Source organism: Sinocyclocheilus anshuiensis, unplaced genomic scaffold (assembly GCF_001515605.1).
Source record: "Sinocyclocheilus anshuiensis isolate Anshui unplaced genomic scaffold, SAMN03320099.WGS_v1.1 scaffold827, whole genome shotgun sequence".
NCBI lineage: Eukaryota > Metazoa > Chordata > Actinopteri > Cypriniformes > Cyprinidae > Sinocyclocheilus > Sinocyclocheilus anshuiensis.
The window spans coordinates 122,893-141,478 of NW_015542371.1; the positions used below are offsets into that span (position 1 = coordinate 122,893).

General features: G+C 37.5%; 2 protein-coding genes across 4 annotated transcripts in view; one reads left to right on the plus strand and one right to left on the minus strand.

Annotated features, from left to right (window-relative positions):
* LOC107692230 (microtubule-associated serine/threonine-protein kinase 3-like) overlaps positions 1–9,563 on the minus strand; it is a 45,929-nt gene extending 36,366 nt beyond the window's left edge. The window contains exons 1-5 of one of the 3 annotated variants that reach the window (XM_016491192.1): positions 9,249–9,563; positions 4,484–4,570; positions 1,859–1,941; positions 654–729; positions 419–439 (exon numbers count right to left, since the gene is read on the minus strand). In XM_016491192.1, the coding sequence (XP_016346678.1) occupies positions 419–439; positions 654–729; positions 1,859–1,941; positions 4,484–4,570; positions 9,249–9,292 (311 nt within the window). In that variant the 5' untranslated portion in view covers positions 9,293–9,563. Of the gene's footprint in view, positions 1–418; positions 440–653; positions 730–1,858; positions 1,942–2,580; positions 2,654–4,483; positions 4,571–9,248 lie in introns of those variants that run through there. The other 2 variants (XM_016491193.1, XM_016491194.1) reach the window with 2 other exon arrangements.
* An 8,368-nt stretch (positions 9,564–17,931) lies between these two features.
* LOC107692236 (interleukin-12 receptor subunit beta-1-like) overlaps positions 17,932–18,586 on the plus strand; it is an 11,539-nt gene continuing 10,884 nt past the window's right edge. The window contains exon 1 of the mRNA XM_016491202.1: positions 17,932–17,986. Coding sequence (XP_016346688.1) covers positions 17,932–17,986 — 55 coding nt within the window. The remainder of the gene's footprint in view (positions 17,987–18,586) is intronic.

Genomic DNA, 18,586 nt, shown 5'->3' on the forward strand with positions numbered 1-18,586 from the left:
TATACACATATATATATATATATATATATACACATATACATATACATGTATATTTATTCCCCTGACAATATAATCCCATACCAACATCACCGTCCTACAATATGAATGTGGACCTCCATTAATTCAAAATCGCTTTTAGAGTTCTTTAATTAACAGCTTTCTTCATACACTTTCAATTAAATAGAAAGTTAAATATGCATATAGAGGTTGGCAAAAATGCCCACAGTTTATTATTTATTACAAGGCCTATATTTATGGCAAAAAATCCAAGTGAATCTTTTTTTAAAAATGGTGATGCAAAGTGTCAAGGCAAAAAAATAAAAATAACAGGAAGTTTATAAAGAGTACACAGAGCCACAGAAATACATAAGGTGATTGAGGTTCGGCCACGTCATTGTGTGAAAAAGAGATTGGCTACCTGTCAGCTCGAGCCAGGTGGCTGAGAAGAAATAAAGAGGGATGAAGAGAGAGATTATAAGCAACACACTTAGTGAGCTCTATATAGAAAGATTCATAAGAATAAATGAGTCAACTGTGCATAATGTGAACCTGACACTTAGTTAACAACGTGGTAAATGCTGATAAATATTCAGAATGCTGGTCTGTCATCTATTTAATGAACAGGAAAAATATGACAAAGAGCATTTGTCTACCTGCGGGCGAAAGGGAAGTTGAGAGAGCAAATAGCAGTGGACACATTTCGTGGGCTGTCCAGAGGGCTGCTGGCAGCTGGAAGGAGAACAAGAGGAAATTTCAACAGAGCACACAGTGTTACGTAAGCTAGAGGATTTAATAGACGTTAGATGACCTCAGATGTTTCACAAATCACACACTTTAGGACATTTATCTCCTTTCGGAACAATAATGTGTGTCTGATTCACTGTCTATGGAGTTTAAAGCTGACGTGTGTAATTTTTTCAATGTTTTGAAATATTTTCTCCCAGTTTAATAACTATAAGTCAGCCACTCATAGACTGACTTTTCAAAAGAAAGTTTAAACATACTGGTGCAATCAAAACCAACGTTGAGCAACCTGACATGGCAACACTGGCTCCACCAACGATTAATGTTTTTTGGACGAGGCTGTGCTTGTTTGTGCCAGGGAAACCAGTTTGAAAACTGTCATTATTTGCGCCAAAATGACACTTTAAATGAAGTTAAATATGTAACTGTAAATGTAAATATATTATTCAGTCCGATTTGTGAATCATTCATCTGATTCATGAACAAATTCCTCACGCTAATTTGTGAGCAAATGGTTCAGGTGAATCATGAGCAAACGGTTCAGCTGAATCATTCAGCAGATTCGCAAAAACAAATAATACAGCTGATTTCTTAATACATTATTCTGATGATACATCAACAAATCATTCGGTATAATAATCATGATTTGTCATTCTGTTACGGATTTATTTCTCGAGTTAGTGTCACTAATCAAATAGTCCAATCGCTGTGGGAAAGATTATCAATTTTCTCACACAAAGCTATCATACCACATCAAACGCTTTGAAAGACAGCGCAAAATTCATATGATCTACTTCAGCTGTGCTTTTTTTTTTGTAATTTTAGTAGTCGACAGACATGGTTACTGAAACTGCTGCTGAATGGAAAAGAGCTGTGTGAAGAATCTTCAAAATACTCTTCTCCTTGTGCTCTGCAGAAAAAAAAAAACATGCAGGTCTGGATTTCCATATTTTTTGGGGCGATCAAGTAAACCCTTGAGGCAGTGTGGTAAGAGGCATGAGGCTGAAGGAGTGGACAGGCTTATGTTACGCCAGCTACATCAACCTCTCAACGGTCACAGGCCAGCTCAATGTAAGCTGTCCTAGAGCGGGTGTCATGTGACGGCGAGTATTACCTGTGTGGGCGGACAGAGGCGAAAGAGGGCGGGTGGGCGACGGCGTTCCAACCCCAAGGCTCTTTCTATTAGTGCTGCGACAGCTGCAACACACAAACAAGAGGAGAGGGATTATTAAAAACCTTTCAACATAATCCAGCCCAGCCTTCATGGTCGACGGCAAAGTTGACAAAGAAAGTGACAAAGGATTTAATGATCAGCACACTCTCAATAGTGTTTCAATAACGCCGCTTTTTGATTTAAGTATACTCCTATGAGTAATTCTGCCACATCTGCAGGCTCTGGCCATCAGAGGTGTCCTTCAACACAGCTGTCACTTGCATTACCCCAGAGACTAAAGTTGTGCGTGTGATTTGTCATTTGCTCATCTAACACCTCATGCATTGCACCTTCATCTCTTGCTAGTCTGCAGCCACAGATGTCTATCAATGCATGCAGATATTTTTCTATGCCATCATCAACAGCTCAAAATAAAGCCATGCAACAGTTTTCATAGTCCTTGGACTATAATAGTGCGCCACTTCTTATTAGACAAGCGACTACGACGCCCAAAATACAGTCTAGGTAAACAACACACTATGTTTTGAAACACAACCATAGCATCACTGTACAACCCACAGCGTGATTACATAAATCGACCGAGAAATGCCCACGTCACGTGTCAAAAGTTGACACATTAGAAAGTTTTGATCGTGCATGTCTCCTCTGATATAACATGTTACCTTTTGGATCGCTTGAGCATCGCGCCCGTAACGAAATGAGCTTTGCTGCTGCCAGGCAACGCGCTCCAGGAACTCGGATCAGACATAATCGCAGACGACTAGCGTGCCAACTGTCCAAGCAAAACCGATTAACAGAACCCGAACCCGAACCCGAAGTCGAACCCCTCTGCGATTCATGAGTCCGCCTCTCGACTGGATGAACTGGTAGGGGGGACTGCGTTTGGCTCGCAGCGCTTCATCTCTGCTCTTTGTGTGGCACGCTGCTGCTGCTTGCCTGGACTCGCCGTGCAACTTAGTAAAAGTTTAGAAGTTCACATTCTATTTAAATCATCTTCCGATATCGCCTCGACCTGGCACAAAGTTAACTATTTACTTTCCAAAAAGCGAATTTCATCGGATAACAGGAGAGAGTCCATATTTATAGGTAAGATGCTGTGTTGTGGTTGTTTCTCTCGAGTTGATTGATTGCCGGGTGATAAGCTTGGGATGTACCATTTTGACTGTGAAGAGGAGGAGCGGAGTCTAAGCCGAGTGTTCGCTCTGGGTCTAACTAAAAGATGTCCATTTTTAAGGTGTTTAACACTTTGGTATTTGTCGTAGAAATATTAACTTTGCATCTTCTGAATACATATTTTTGCGTGTTAAGAGAATAAGATATCAGATGTAACAGATGAATCTCAAAGGTGGTATGACCTAACGTGATCGTTTCTCCAGTGAGGTCAAATCTTCACGTGGGGGGATGATTTAGAACATTTTTTTTTCAGAGCAAGGCTTTAAAGTAACCTAATGTTACTGTAATCTGATAACAAAGCACATCATAAACCCCTCTTTTTAGGCAAGTATCAGATAATGTGTGTCATGTCACGAAATGTTTTTAATACGTCTGAAACTGTAGGCTATTTAACGTGATCACAATTTAATAAAAACATTAGGCCGATTAATTATTTAATTTCAACGCTTATTCAAACAACGAATAAATAATATAGGAAAGTGAGCAAATAACATTTACAGTATCAACGGCGCTTTTTGAAACTCCGAATCAGTTAAACCATTGCGTCGCAAAATGATTCACTGTTTTGTAAAAAAATAATTAGATTCAGATCGGGACTTCAAAGCGTGTATCGCAAATCATTTGATTCAGATCGGGACGTCAGAACGGGTTCGCGGGATGTTTTTATCCCCACCGGGGATAAAAAATAATTCAGCAGAGCCAGGGATGCATTGACCAGATTGGCAAATCGTAAATGTAAATGTAAATATCAATTAAGCATCTTCTAAATAATTTCTAATTTTTGCATGTTAAGTGACATGCAAAGTAATAAGTAAGCGTTTTTTCCCAGTGACATTACTTTTTCACGTGAGAGTTAGTCAAAGTCAGACCATCGAATATAATAATTATTTTTAGAAATGTATTTTATTTTTATTGATTTTTAAATATTCTTTTTCATTTTAATTTTATTTTCTTTATTTAAAAATATTTGTAAAATATGAATATTATTATAGATAGATAAATCTATCTAGCAGTATGGACTTCAAGCTTGCTCCATATATATCATATAACACAGGCTACTAGAATATATTTAACATCTACATCAAATTATAATATTAAAACTCCCATATTACATAAACTGTCTTGTTGCGGGGGATTTTAAAAAGGAGATAAACAACACTAAAATCAGCTAGTCAGTCATGGGCATCCCATGTGCTCAGGTGCTTTTGCTATCCATATGAATCAAATAGCATGAGCTTTACATATAGATATGAGTGTAGGTCACATTAAATGAGGAAAAAAAAAAATCAATGAGATGTGTTTGTCATGCTGACTAACTGAAGACAGTTCTGTCTCTCTGCAGGACCGGAGCAGGTTTATGTAATGTTTTGGCATGCGAATCGGCTGTCTTACCTCCAGGGGTGAAGGGATTGTAAGGGACTGCAGGGACTGCCTGGACTGCATGGACTCAGGATGATGGGGCTCTGGCTGGGTGACAAACTGAAAAACAAGACACGTTTGCATGCATTAGCGCTCTGACTAAGTGCATGTGGACTGTATTTTTCTTGGTGTTTCTTCATGCTCTCGGCAGCACTGCAAATCAATGTGCTTTAGGGATTCATTAAAGGGGTCATATTATGCTTTTGTCTGTAATGTTGCTGTTTGAGCATAAAAAAAGATCTGCAAAGTTACAAAGCTCAAAGTCCCCTTCAAAAGGAGATATTTTATTTAACAGAAATAAATTTTCAAAAACTACAATGAACGACTCGTTTGGACTACAACGCATATTTTCCGGGATTTGTGATATCACAAATATCTACGAATGGAACGAGACCTGGTCGAGCTGCACTAGAGAAGGCAACGAGTGTTATCACAATGTCGGAGACACGCTAGCTTTCCCCAAGGCAGACGAACTTAGAGTGGTTACAATCATCCGGGTTTAAATCGCTCTCAAATCGATTTGATTTTGACGCAATAGAGCATAATAGGACCCCTTTAAGTGGCATCATGGTGCTGCAACACGACAATGAAATGACTGAAAGAGAACATAAATGCACAAATGAATGAATGCGATATGAACAGGGGCTTTGAAAAGACCATCTTAAAGCTGCTGTAAGTGATTCTTTTAACATTGTGCATTATGTTTTTGGAAGAACTCTCTTATGCTCACCAAGGCTGCATTTATTTTAATAAAAATACAGTGAAAACAGTAATGTTGTGAAATATTATTGCAGTTTTTATATTTTAATATATTTGAAATTTTTATTCCTGTGATGCAAAGCTGAATTTTCAGCATCTTCACTCCAGTCTTCAGTGTCACATGATCCTTCAGAAATCATTCTAATATTTACTGCTCAATACACATTTCTTATCAATATCAATAATGAATCCAGCTTAATATTATGTGAAATCTGTGATCTTTTTTTTTTGATGAATAAAAAGTTCAAAAGAACAGCATTTATGACGTGTATATATATATATATATATATATCTTTATTGTGTAAAAGTCCTTACTGTCACTCTGTAAGGCTTTTAAGGCTTTGTAAGAAGAAAAGAAATCTAAGCATGGCCTGCACTTTTTTAGCCAATCAGCAACCTTGGACTCCCAAGGCGTGTGGATGAATAGGTGGAGACAGTCTATTTTAGTCTGACGAAGGTTAGCAAGATGGCTAAAATCACATACAGCATCTTTAAATGACATAATTTCCACCTGATGGAAAATGCCACAGGAGATGAGATGGAATGCATCATGTATGATAACCAGCCAATGTGTGCAACATGATTCATACAATCAGAGATCTAACAGCATATGCACTGGATTATTAGAAGGGTTCTATCTACATAAAACCATATAATCTCAAATTTCCACCATTCTCATCAACACCTTTCAATCTGGCCCTGCAGGAAGCAGGTGTTTTCCAGTATAAAAGTTCACTAAATTACTTTAATGTGTGACCTTCAAAGTCATTTACCGTTTACCGCCACCATAACTTTCAGTTCCACAAAATGCATTAGTGGTATCAAGATAAGGCCATTAACTGCAGGAAGCACTATTTCTCATGTTCCTTCATGCTATTCAATTTTGTCATCAGCCGAGCAGCCTAAAACATATTCAGGCTAACCCGACAGGTATTTACACGTCAAACTGAAAGCAGAATTAATGGAGCAAATCAAAATAGACACGAGGCATGTTGTTATTGGAAGCCAGTTTAGACAGGTATTGATTATTGTGACCTTGACGAGGGTAATGTGCTGTTTTAGTACGGACCGTTCTACACTTTGTACTAAATTATCCCCTGAAGTGCATGAGTCGAACTTCGATGAACTTTGGTTTGCGTAACAAATGTGTATTTTTGTGCCCTAAAAGCTAACCGGAACATTAAACATGCATGACTGTACAAATAGGGCTGCCACTGTCTGGCAGTTTGTATATTCTCACTGCAACCGATAGCAACAAGCGCTCTAGAAGTGTGAAGATGTTGTCATGGTGAAGAGAGAAAACTGGAGACGACCCAACCGTGAATACTACCCCCCTGCGCTCAACAATCTGATGTTATGCCATTCTCTGTGCATTTAGAATATGCAGTTTTTGATAAAGCGCTTTGTATCTTCTTATTGATACAATGCAGTGCTTTTGGAACCCAAATCTGAAAATCCCTGTAAATCAGCGGTGATCCACAATCAAATTCGGAGGTGCTTTTGCTGAAGGAAGGCTCCGGATATGGGCTCCTACACACTGGGATTGAAAATGTAGTGGGCTGTGGGGTCGGCTATATTCACTCCAAGTTCAGAGTGGGAGGACAGGGTTGGAAAGCTGCAGTGATCATGTTGAAGGCAGGCAGAAAGCAAGTGTCAGAAAAGCAGGAAAACATTGCGAAAGCGATACGGATGCGATAAGGAGAGTGTCAGAACACTCAGACTCGTGTTCTCACGTAAAAGCTCGACTCATAGTAGGATCCTGAAAGTGTGATTAGAGAGCTCACTCAATAGAAAGCAGATCTGTAAGTATTCAACTGTAATGTGACGCAACGTGATGTGCCATTATTCCAATAAAAGGACATTTCGCAGTAAGAGACTGTAGTGAAGACAATTCTGACTAATAAGGAATGGCAAACAATGTATAGTCCTGTTAAATTTACTGTAAAACTATTGTTTTTGAAAAATTTACAATAAAAATACGATAACGACAAGTGGACCTATTCATTAACCGCCAAAAGTACACAAACACTGTTAGGGTAACACACATGAAACTAAAATAATACAATAAACATTAAAGGATTAGTTCACTTCCAGAATAAAAATCTCCTGATAATTTACTCCCCCCTATGTCATCCGAAATGTTCATGTCTTTATTTCTTCAGTCGCAAAGAAATTAAGGTTTTCGAGGAAAACATGGATATGGACTTTTCTCCATATAATGGACTTCAATGGGAACCAACGGTCTGAAGGTGCAAACTGCAGTTTCAGTGCAGCTTCAAAGGGAATAAGGGTCTTATCTAGCCAAACAAGAGGTGCCCAAACTCGGTCCTGGAGGGCCGGTGTCCTGCAGAGTTTAGCTCCAACTAGCCTTAACACACCTACTGGGAAGTTTCTAAAATGCCTAGTAAGAGCTTGATTAGCTGGTTCAGGTGTGTCTAACTGGGGTTGGAGCTAAACTCTGCAGGACACCGGCCCTCCAGGACCGAGTTTGGGCACCCCTGAGCCAAACCATCGGCCATTTTCTAAAAACATTTTTTTTAAATTGATATACTTTTTAACCACAAATGCACAACCGCAAATTCACCCCGCATTATGTAATCATGTTGGAAAGGTCACACGCGGTTAGCTCTTCATCTGTGTACTCTGGTTCAGAAAGGTAGGGTATGGTGAAAAACTCCATCTCATTTTCTCCTCCAACTTCAAAATCGTCTGACATCGCTGTTTTACCTTTTATTTGTAAAGGGCGTTTGACTTTCTTTGCACGTTCGCTTTGTAAACACTGGGTCGGTGCTTCCACCTGCGTCACGCGTGACCTTTCCAACGTGATTTTGTAATGCGTGAAGTCGAGCTAGTGCAAGATGAGCATTTGTGGTTAAAAAGTAAATACATTTTAATTTTTTTTTTAAGAAAATGACGATCTTTTCGCTAGATAAGACCCTTATTCCTCGGCTGGTATCATGTAGAGCCCTTTGAAGTTGCACTGAAACTGAAATTTGGACCTTCAGCCCGTTGGTCCCCATTGAAGTCCATTATATGGAGAAAAATCCTAAAATGTTTTCCTCAAAAACCTTAATTTCTTTGCGACTGAAGAGAGAAATACATAAACATCTTGGATGACATGGGGGTGAGTAAATTATCAGGAAATTGTTATTCTGGATGTGAACTAATACTTTAACTAAACAACATAAAAGGCAACAAAATAAGAAATGTGTAAGAAAAATAATTTTTACTGTTTTTCCACCATAAATTACCAGGCGACTTACATTTTTTACTTAATTTATTTTAACAATATTTTACTGTAAAAGTATGTGTATTTAGTTAAATATAATATATAAGGTAATTCATACTTTTTGTCAAAAACATTTTTTACAGCAATTTGTGCCGTAAAATTACATGTAAAATGCTCTTAAATAATATTTATTTTGTAAAGATACAGTTAACAGTTTTACTCTAGCATTCTTTTAGCATTAAAATTTCCATCATTTTCTACAGTGTACAAACATAAAGCCGAAACAGAAGAAGTCATGAAGTGTCTAATAAACACAGGCTGTTACTCATACATGACATTTAACCAAATGACATTCATTTAGGTTTTAAGGTTTAATAACCTAACTGTATGGTTGGGTAATGCGCATGAAACAAATGGAAAGCTTGTTTCGCGTCACAAAATGATAAATTTACTCCATAATTAAGTATTTTAACCTTTCTTGTTACACATTTATCGCTTAACGTGTGTGTTTGTGTGTCCCGTATACCGACACTTCGCTACTTATTCTTAGCGCTTTAGTTTACACCAATACCAACCCTAAAACACACGGGAAAGGAAGAGAAATCAGAAAACGAAGGGATTGTTTTGTACAATTTCGCCGCTGTCGGTTCGTCTCTCACACACTCACTCACCAGTTCCGGGGGGTTTCCCCCGTCGCGAGTAAATCATTCATCACCAACATTTGAATAATGAAAAAAATATTTAGCTTACTCCAAAGTGAGGGAGGGGATTTTCAGCTTGTCTCTCCTCTTCATCTCTAAGAAGCCAGTGAAGCGCGATCAGGTGAAAATAACCAGCTTGTTTCAGATCTCACGCGAGACAACACAAAGTGCCCACTGTTTAACCTTACACATCGTCGTTTAACATCTGCCAAACGACAGCGTGAGGTGTTGTGCTGTGCTGGTGCAGACACTTCCTTAAAATAAACAAATTCTAAAGGAACACTTTTAGTTAAAGTGATGACATGTTTCTAAGCGAAAGTGACTCCGGTAGGTAGAGCGAGTGAGAGCTGATTGAGATTGATGGTGCGGTCACATCTCCCATGTGATTGCTCAGAGGACGACAGCGTGAGGTGTTGTGCTGTGCTGGTGCAGACACTTGCTTAAAATAGACAAATTCTAAAGGAACACTTTTAGTTAAAGTGATGACATGTTTCTAAGCGAAAGTGTCTCCGGTAGGTAGAGCGAGTGAGAGCTGATTGAGATTGATGGTGCGGTCACATCTCCCATGTGATTGCTCAGAGGAGGTGCTTCAACACACAGGTGGAAAAAACAAACACCCCCCCAACCCGAGAGACCACTGGAAACTGTCATTTCAATATTTATGAGACATTTTACATTGATAACTAGCATGTAATTACAATTTTAATGGCACAAGGAGCAGCTTTTGACCAATGAGCTGTTTGTGTGGCAAGCCGTTTTAACATTTATTCATTAAAACTTTTTTTTTTATTATTCTACTATACTTATTCTACTGTTGTTTTGTATTTATTATTAAATATATTTTCAATAAGTCTTATTCCTATAAGCTATACTAGTCACTGTTCCATTATTATTGGAAATACATTGCTAATTTGTGCAATTAAAGCAGCTGCATATGTTTTTTAACCTTAAAAATATCAGTTTAACTTTAAAGCAACACTATGTAGTTTTTTTTACCTTAAAATAACTGTCTATAAAATTATTTCAGTGGTAGAACACCTCTTAACCGGACTAATTCTACTGCCGCTGCTACCTGAGCAGCCTCCTAGCCGCTAGAACCACACTCTGTAAGTTTCATGTTCGGGTCGGTACACACAGCCCCGCCCATCCAATGCCAGCGGAAGAGTGCGACTTGCTTTACGGCATACGTCATATATTTTACTCGTAGCCTTGGTGGAGTTAGCTAACAGCTAACTATAAGGTGAAATTATCTCATGCAAGTCTCAAAACCAACGCCATGGCAGAGCCAGCAAAGAAACCAAAAAGGGATTTGTCGGAGGAAGCGAAGAAAAAAAAGAGAGAGAGTGATTGACCTTATAAACTTATGGCTACATGATTATGCGGACAACATTTTATTCTATTATACAAATTACACCCTTTGCAAACAATGCTACATACGAACTATGCGAGCAAAAAAACTAGGCAAACATACTTTGGAGTAACAATAACTAAAAATATGTAATGTAATTGTAGAACATAGTGTAACACGGGCTACTTTACCTGGTCAGTGGACATGGTTTCCAAACGAGGTTTCTCCATTCGCCGGTTCTGTCAGCTTAGTCAACAAATTCATGTGTATTGCACTGCCCACGGGCAAGCTTATACAGCGACAGTATTTACGACACTGGTAACAGAAAATTACGCTTATCAGCCACATGGGGGAATCGTGAGCAAAAGTTACATGGTGTTGCTTTTAATATATCTCAGTGCGAACTTGAAAAGGGCGGATTGCATTGGCAACGAATCTGCTGTAGGGGGGCTCCAAAGTCGCAAAAATACACAAAACTACAATAGCTTCAAATTATTTGCAAATCTCATGTATCGACTTCCAACTTGTCAAATTTGTGCTGATTTATTCCAGTTTTACTACTGTCTATTCAGGTCTCATGTAATGACTGGTCAGAAAGCTAACTTTATAGTTAGATTAAAGGAATTAAATTAAAACTGTTACTATCTGACTAGTTCAGGGGTGGCCAACGTAAGTCCTGGAGAGCCACTGTCCTGCAGAGTTTTGCTCTAACCTTGATAAAAACTCACCTGCCTGTAACTTTCTAACGCATAGACCTTGTTAGCTTGTTCAGGTGTGTTTGATTAGGGTTGGAGCGGAACTCTGCAGAACTGTGGCTCTCCAGGACTGACGTTAGCTACCCCTGGACTAGTGATAGATACTACAAGTAACTAATGAATAAATACTTGTACCTAATGAATTGTTACTATAGTTGGATTTGAAGATACAGTTAGTGTCATGAGCTGAAGAAAATGAAAGACCCAAACGCAGCTGAACAGTCACATTCCAAACATTTATTAAAGTCAATGAAATAATCAAAATAAATGTTTTTTAAGGAGCTGGTATAAAACATCTACATCAAACAGTGATGGAATGGACACGGAAAAGACCAAGATTTCCAGTGATGATAAACCATGGAATCCACAGGATTCCATGGTTTATTGATGAGATGACAACAACTCTCCATTAAGCAATCCCTGAGTAACGAGTGCCACTGATGAGTCAACCATCAAACTTGAAATAACATAATGACTGGTGATAGATACTGGTCTGTGCACAAATCACAGAAGAAAGCAAAAGAGCGCAACCAACACAAAGCAAGTCCAACAAAATTAAACAAACCAAAAAAGAACAAAAGAAATACCACAAAAGGATGTTGAATGAAGAGTGCTCAAAATGATTTAGCAACAAGATGGAACACAAGAGGAGTTTACACCGATCAGACATAACATTATGACCACCTTCCTAATATTGTGTTGGTCCTCCTTTTGCTGCAAAAACAGCCCTGACCCATCGAGGCAAGTATACTCTACTAGACCCCTGAAGGTGTACTGTGGTATCTGTCACCAAGATGTTAGCAACAGATCCTTTAAGTCCTGTAAGTTGCGAGGTTTGGCCTCCATGGTTCGGACTTGTTTGTTCAGCACAACCCACAGGTGCTCGATTGGATTGAGATCTGGGGAATTTGGAGGCCGAGTCAACACCTCAAACTCGATGTTGTTCTCCTCAAACCATTCCTGAACCATTTTTTGTTTGTGGCAGGGCGCATTATCCTACTGAAAGAGACCACAATCACCAGGGAATACCGTTTCCATGAAAGGATGTACATGGTCTGCAACAATGCTTAGGTAGGTGGTACGTGTCAAAGTAACATCCACATGGATGGCAGGACCCAAGGTTTCCCAGCAGAACATTGCCCAAAGCATCACACTGCCTCCGCCGGCTTACCTACTTCCCATAGTGCATCCCGGTGCCATGTGTTTCCCAGGTAAGCGATGCACACGCACCTGGCCATCCACATGATGTAAAAAAAATGTGATTCATCAGACCAGGCCACCTTCTTCCATTGCTCCATGGTCCAGTTCTGATGCTCACGTGCCCATTGTTGGCGCTTTCGGCAGTGGACAGGGGTCAGCATGGGCACACTGACTGGTCTGCAGCTATGCAGCCCCATACGCAACAAACTGCGATGCACTGTGTATTCTAACACCTTTCCATCAGAACCAGCATTAACTGCTTGAGCAATTTGAGCTACAGTAGCTCATCTGTTGGATGTAGTGCCTATGTAGCGCCTAAATGAACCTGGTGATGGTCAGGTGGTACAGCTGTTACATGGTCCAGGTCGTAGCTTTCAGAACATTCAGAGCTCACAAGTTGTAATTACAAGTTCTGGAGCATGTGAAGGCTTTGGCGTTGATAGTGTTGCCATAGAAACACATAAATCAGCTCCGTGTAGAATGTCACGTGTTGTCATCTCAGAATTATGGTAATCACGACATGGTGCCAACTCAGCATGAGTTTCTGAGTTGGGCGGGCCATAAACATGAGGAGTGAAACATAGATGTAGTACTGTAAAATTGTATTTGTTTTTCCCACAACATCTACATTGTTTTCTCTTGCCATTACAGTCATGTATATTTACGTATATAAATAACCATTTAATGCATATTGTATGTAATTGAACACGGTGAAAATAGCATTCATTTGACCGAAATGTAGGAATCGTCTTCCAGCTGAATATCTAGGTGTGAATGTTTACCAATGAATGGGATGCTACATTTTATTCAAAACCTGTTAGATATTGACTAAATATCTTATACCTTTTGGCTTTAACATAATTTTTCTAAGAAGCAGGCAAAAATAAATTCTTAAATGGGCCATCCACGCCAATTTCTGTTCTTTCCGACAACAAAGCACTTGAACGCAACAAACTCGTGAAGTGTGCCATTTGGGACAGGGCCAAGACTTACCCCGGGATCCTGACAGTTTGATTCATGAGTAATTCAATTTATAGGGACTAGTAACATAGCAATAGATTCTAGTTCATTTAGGAAATAAATGTTAAATTGGCTTGCCATAATGTACTTCAACAATGTGCATCAACTCTGCCATTTGGTCACAGGTGGAAAAACAAACAGCACCAGAAACCCTCAAAAGAATCCATTTGGAAACTGTCCCTACACTGCTGGGGCCTGTCATTTCAATATCTATGCGACATTTTATCTCAGTGCCTTGGCATGTTATTAATGATTAGCCTACAGTTTTCATGGTCAAGGCAGCCTTAGACCAATCAGCTGATTGCATTTCCTGGCTGCAAAAGCAGGCATGCAGACGTGCATTTTGCACATACCAGAGGTAGAAGTATTAATTCCTGATTACAAATGCTTACATCAATGCAATGAACTCACTCAACACTTAAAAGGGTATGTAGTTGAAATAATCTGACAAATATGTAATAGAAGTAAGAGTTTTCAGAATGTTCTGACTGAATAATATACACCTGGCTTTGATATTTCCATCAACATGAATTATGGTAAACATTTTGGGGCTTTCCTTTCTGCTCTCTTTCTCTTTGTGTTGAGGACTTGAACACTGCAAAATAAGAGAGAGCTGAGGTCTCTCAGTTACCATGGTGATGAGGACCTACCTTCTCCTCTCACTCTCTTTTTTGCTGATTATAAATCGGTGATAAACAGAAGTTTTTTTTTTTTTTTGGATTAAAAATAAAATATATTGGTGGTGCAATACAGCAACAGTAGGATCTGATTAACTGCAGCATGACCGCAGATTTTTATGCATGCCTATGCATTTTTATGCCTTCATAAACATGATTTTAATAATAATAGAATTTTGACGAATCTTGTGCTGAAATGAGAAAGTTTTGGGCTCTCAGCACAAATACGAAATGTCGATCAAAATACATATTGGTTGTGTTTTTATTTTTAGCTTGTGAAGTAAGCTGGTTAACCTATTAGATTCAGCAGGTCTATCATCTATCTATCTATCTATCTATCTATCTATCTATCTATCTATCTATCTATCTATCTATCTAATCATTATTATTATTATTATTTTTTTTTTTTGTGGGGTTACTGAGGTAGGTATTGTCAATACAAATTCTGACCACGAGATGGCGACAAAATTCGACTTTGGCTGAAAATCAGATGCATCTTATTTTTCCTAAAATTATGAATATGATATATCAACATCTTATTCATCTTATTATTTTAAATCAAATAAATCCAGAGTTGTTTATTCAAGTTAAGCTTTTTCAGCAATGTTCTTTATATGTGCATAAACAGGAAGGTAATTCAGATTTTGTTTTAGTTTAAAAAACATATAACAGAATTTTGTGACGCATGTGTTTAACGTTTCCAAGATTTAAGAATAATTGCTGCATTTAGAATTTTAATGTGAAATCACTTACGACTAAAGTTATTTTCTGCCATAAACACTGTAATCAAAGCATGAAACAAATGAATGAAAATGTAAAATATATAAAAAATGTAATATGTAATGACTGGGAATTTAATTACCCTAAATTTGAATTGGAATCCATTGAATTACTTTAATTAATTTTCTCTCAGTCGGAATAAGAACAAAACTGATAGCAGTGCATGCATGGGAACCTTAGTTTCTGTAGTAGCCAGGAACATATTGTAAATATTTTTTTTTAAACATAGGAACATTTTACAAGTGAATTACATTCATATATAATTTTTTTTTGTATTTATATTTTGACATTTGAAAAAGAGTCAACGTCAGAGGAAATGAATGTCATAATTTCCAGAAAACCTTTACACTGACCTTTTTTTTTTATTTTTTTTTTTACAAAGGTGCAGTCATCATAAACAAGACATAAAAGCAAATTTTTTTGTGATCTACTTTCATTCTAATTTTGCATAAGATCTGAAGAAACTTAAGTGAAGTTGGAAAGCTCTCCTCTCAGATGAACACTCACTGCTTAGCTTCACAGTTAATAACTTCAAGAAGCAGTTAATATCACTGTAGGGGTAGCCACAAAGTGCGGTTAAATTGAACAGAACTAGACTCTGCAAAGGAAGTCTATAATACCCAAATAAATCATATTTTTAATTTGTGTTCACTTTTTTTTTTATCCAAAGCAACATACTGTGCACTTATTAAATATTTTCAGTGCAATATGCACATTTCTGTGCCACTAATGAAACCAAAACAATTTTTCCAAACACAAGTCTCACATGGCCAGACCTCTGACTGCAGTATAAAGTCTGGTCCACTTTTGCAGCCGATTTTGGCCAACAACCACCCACTTAGACAGGAAGGAGCTCACTGAGAAACCTATTCCTGTTAAGAGCTGAGTTCATTTGATACTACAATAATAGACCAGCTGGATAAAAGACTATTACGATATTAAAATAACGACATAGCTGGTCCAAAACGTCACAAAAAACAGAACAAATAAGAGTAGCTTTATGACTAAATAAGAAAAATAATTTCTGTCTATTTCAAAGTCATAAGCATGGATTACTTTACATAAAGCATGACCTAAAAGACATGGCATGAAATTCTGTTCATGGATGACTAGTTTACCTGCTAATAGTGTGTACACAGTACCAACGTTTCAGTAGTCAAGGTATCAATCAAACGAATCAATGTTTCAGGTATAAATACCAGTAAAATTTCACAGTTCTCTGTACCAATTTCGGTACCATGATTGTAAATACTTTATTTTAATACTTTTAACTAGGCTATTTGAAAATAAAAATATTAATTAAATAGAATTAGTTAATTGTTAATAATATTAATAATTGCAAGTAAATCATACATTAAAACATTAGCATGTAGCCTTCAAATATTGTTAAATTATGTAATAATAACAAAGAAACACATTACAGGCAACAGAACTAGTTACAGGCATGGGCGACGTTTATCACCTGAAATGCACAAAATTTATAATATAATATAATCAATGAAGTTCTCTAAACTGCACAACGAATCTCTTATTTACATCGCGTCTGCACTTAGTCATAAGATGATTCACGGGCTTGCCAAACTGCACTTAAAAACTGCGGCGCTTTCAGCGGTGAGTGAATTCTGACAAAATGTTTCTGATTGGCCATTGCGTTCAAGAAATCAACAGATATGTCTGTGATTGGTTACATTGCTCAACTTTACATCGCATCTGCACTTTGTTTGTTATGAAATGATTCATGAGCGTGTAGAACTGAACTGAACGAACACTCCGGCACTTTCAGTGGTGAGTGATTTCTGTCTAACTGAAACACCACTGATTGGCCATTGCATTCAAGAAATCTATATTTCTGTGATTGGCTACATTGCTCGATGCTGCAAAAAGTGCCTTCCTTTTCACCTCTCCCACAAACACACCAATTAGAAGTGAAACCAAATTGCCCTGATCATTTGACAGAAACCTGCATAGTCGACTGAAAACCAACATGGTAAAATACACGTTTTTAGTTCTTGTTATTTTAGTTAAACTAAATTAAAATGAGAAATGTTGCTTTGGAAACTATAGCTGAAAAAAAATGTGTGTCTGTGTGATTTTGTTAAAGGGGTCATATGATGCTTTTTTAAAGATCATTATTTTGTGTATTTGGTGTAACAGAATATGTTGACATGCTTTAATGTTCAAAAAACACATTATTTTTGCAACTTCAGGGATCTTATCTATTCACGAACAGCTTGTAACACTCCAAAGAGAAAGGAAAACTTGAAATCGCATCATATGACCCCTTTAAAATATATTTTATTTTATTTGAAGTAATGATTTTTATTTTATTTTTTTCTAATGGTTTTCATTTTAGTTTCAGGTTTAGTTTACTATAATTAACCCTGGCTGAGATTTTAGAGAACAGGCACACAACAAACAAAACAAAACAAAATAAAATAAAATTGCCATTGTTTTTTTTTTTTGAGTCAAGTGTAAAGTATTTATAAGTATTTAAATTTGTTTTGAAGGGGTTGTGCGTTTAGGAAGAGGGAGACACTAAGAAACAAAAAGAGGATGTACTAATGGAGTCAGATTCTGGGGTCAAATCCTGATTACTTTACTAAAAGCAGTCCACGTCAGGTTAAAGATGATTTTGTTGGAAAGCGATTTCAATAGGCTCATACAGTCAGGTTTATTTAGGGGTATAGCAGGTAAGCGAACATGTTTTTTCTCATGAAGTGAGAAGAGCTTCCCCTGCTGTGCTCGTGTTGTGGTTTGTGGTGTTGCAGTAGTTAGTACCTCATTCTGCCCCAGAAACACACAGGGCTAGTACGTACAGACTAAACTCCTTCAGCTCTCTGTAGTCTAGATGACTTCAGACTGTATTGTGAACTCTGGCTACAACGGTCGTCTTGAACCACTCGTGTATTGGTCATGTCTTATGAGTGAGGAACTTTCCGAACACTAGAAGCGATGAGGATGAGAGTGGCTGTGCTGGTGCTTGTTGTTTCTGTCAGTCTGACTGAAGGTATGTATGTCATTCACTTTCATCTTTCATGGCTGATGGCACATATACAACACCACAGAGCAAGATGATATTGAGATTAGATTGACAGACTTTTACAGAAGTAACAATATCAATTACAGATGACTGTGATAGTGCTCTTGTGTCAGATGGTGTGTAGATTTGATCAGAGCTGTGAATCTACTACAGGCGCCATTTGACTAAACCGCCATTAAACACCTTAAAAACCACAGGATGTAAACAAATTGTTTTTATCATTACATCAGATCTTTTTTAAAAGTCACATACTTATTGAAATGTAAAGCTAACTTCAAATGGTTAAACACGATTGGTCGAAAGTTTGGAATAATTGAGATTTTTTTATGTTTTTGAAAGAAGTCTCTTATGTTTACCAAGCCTGCATTTATTTGATATTTATTTTATTTTCAGAAATCATTCTAATATGCTGATCTGGTGCATATTATTATTATTATTATTATTATTATTAATGGTTCTTATTATTTGTTCCAACATTTGACCACTAGTATATTTTTCAATATTTTTATTAATGCATTATATTATAACTTAAATGTAATTGTCTTTTTTATTATATATATATATACA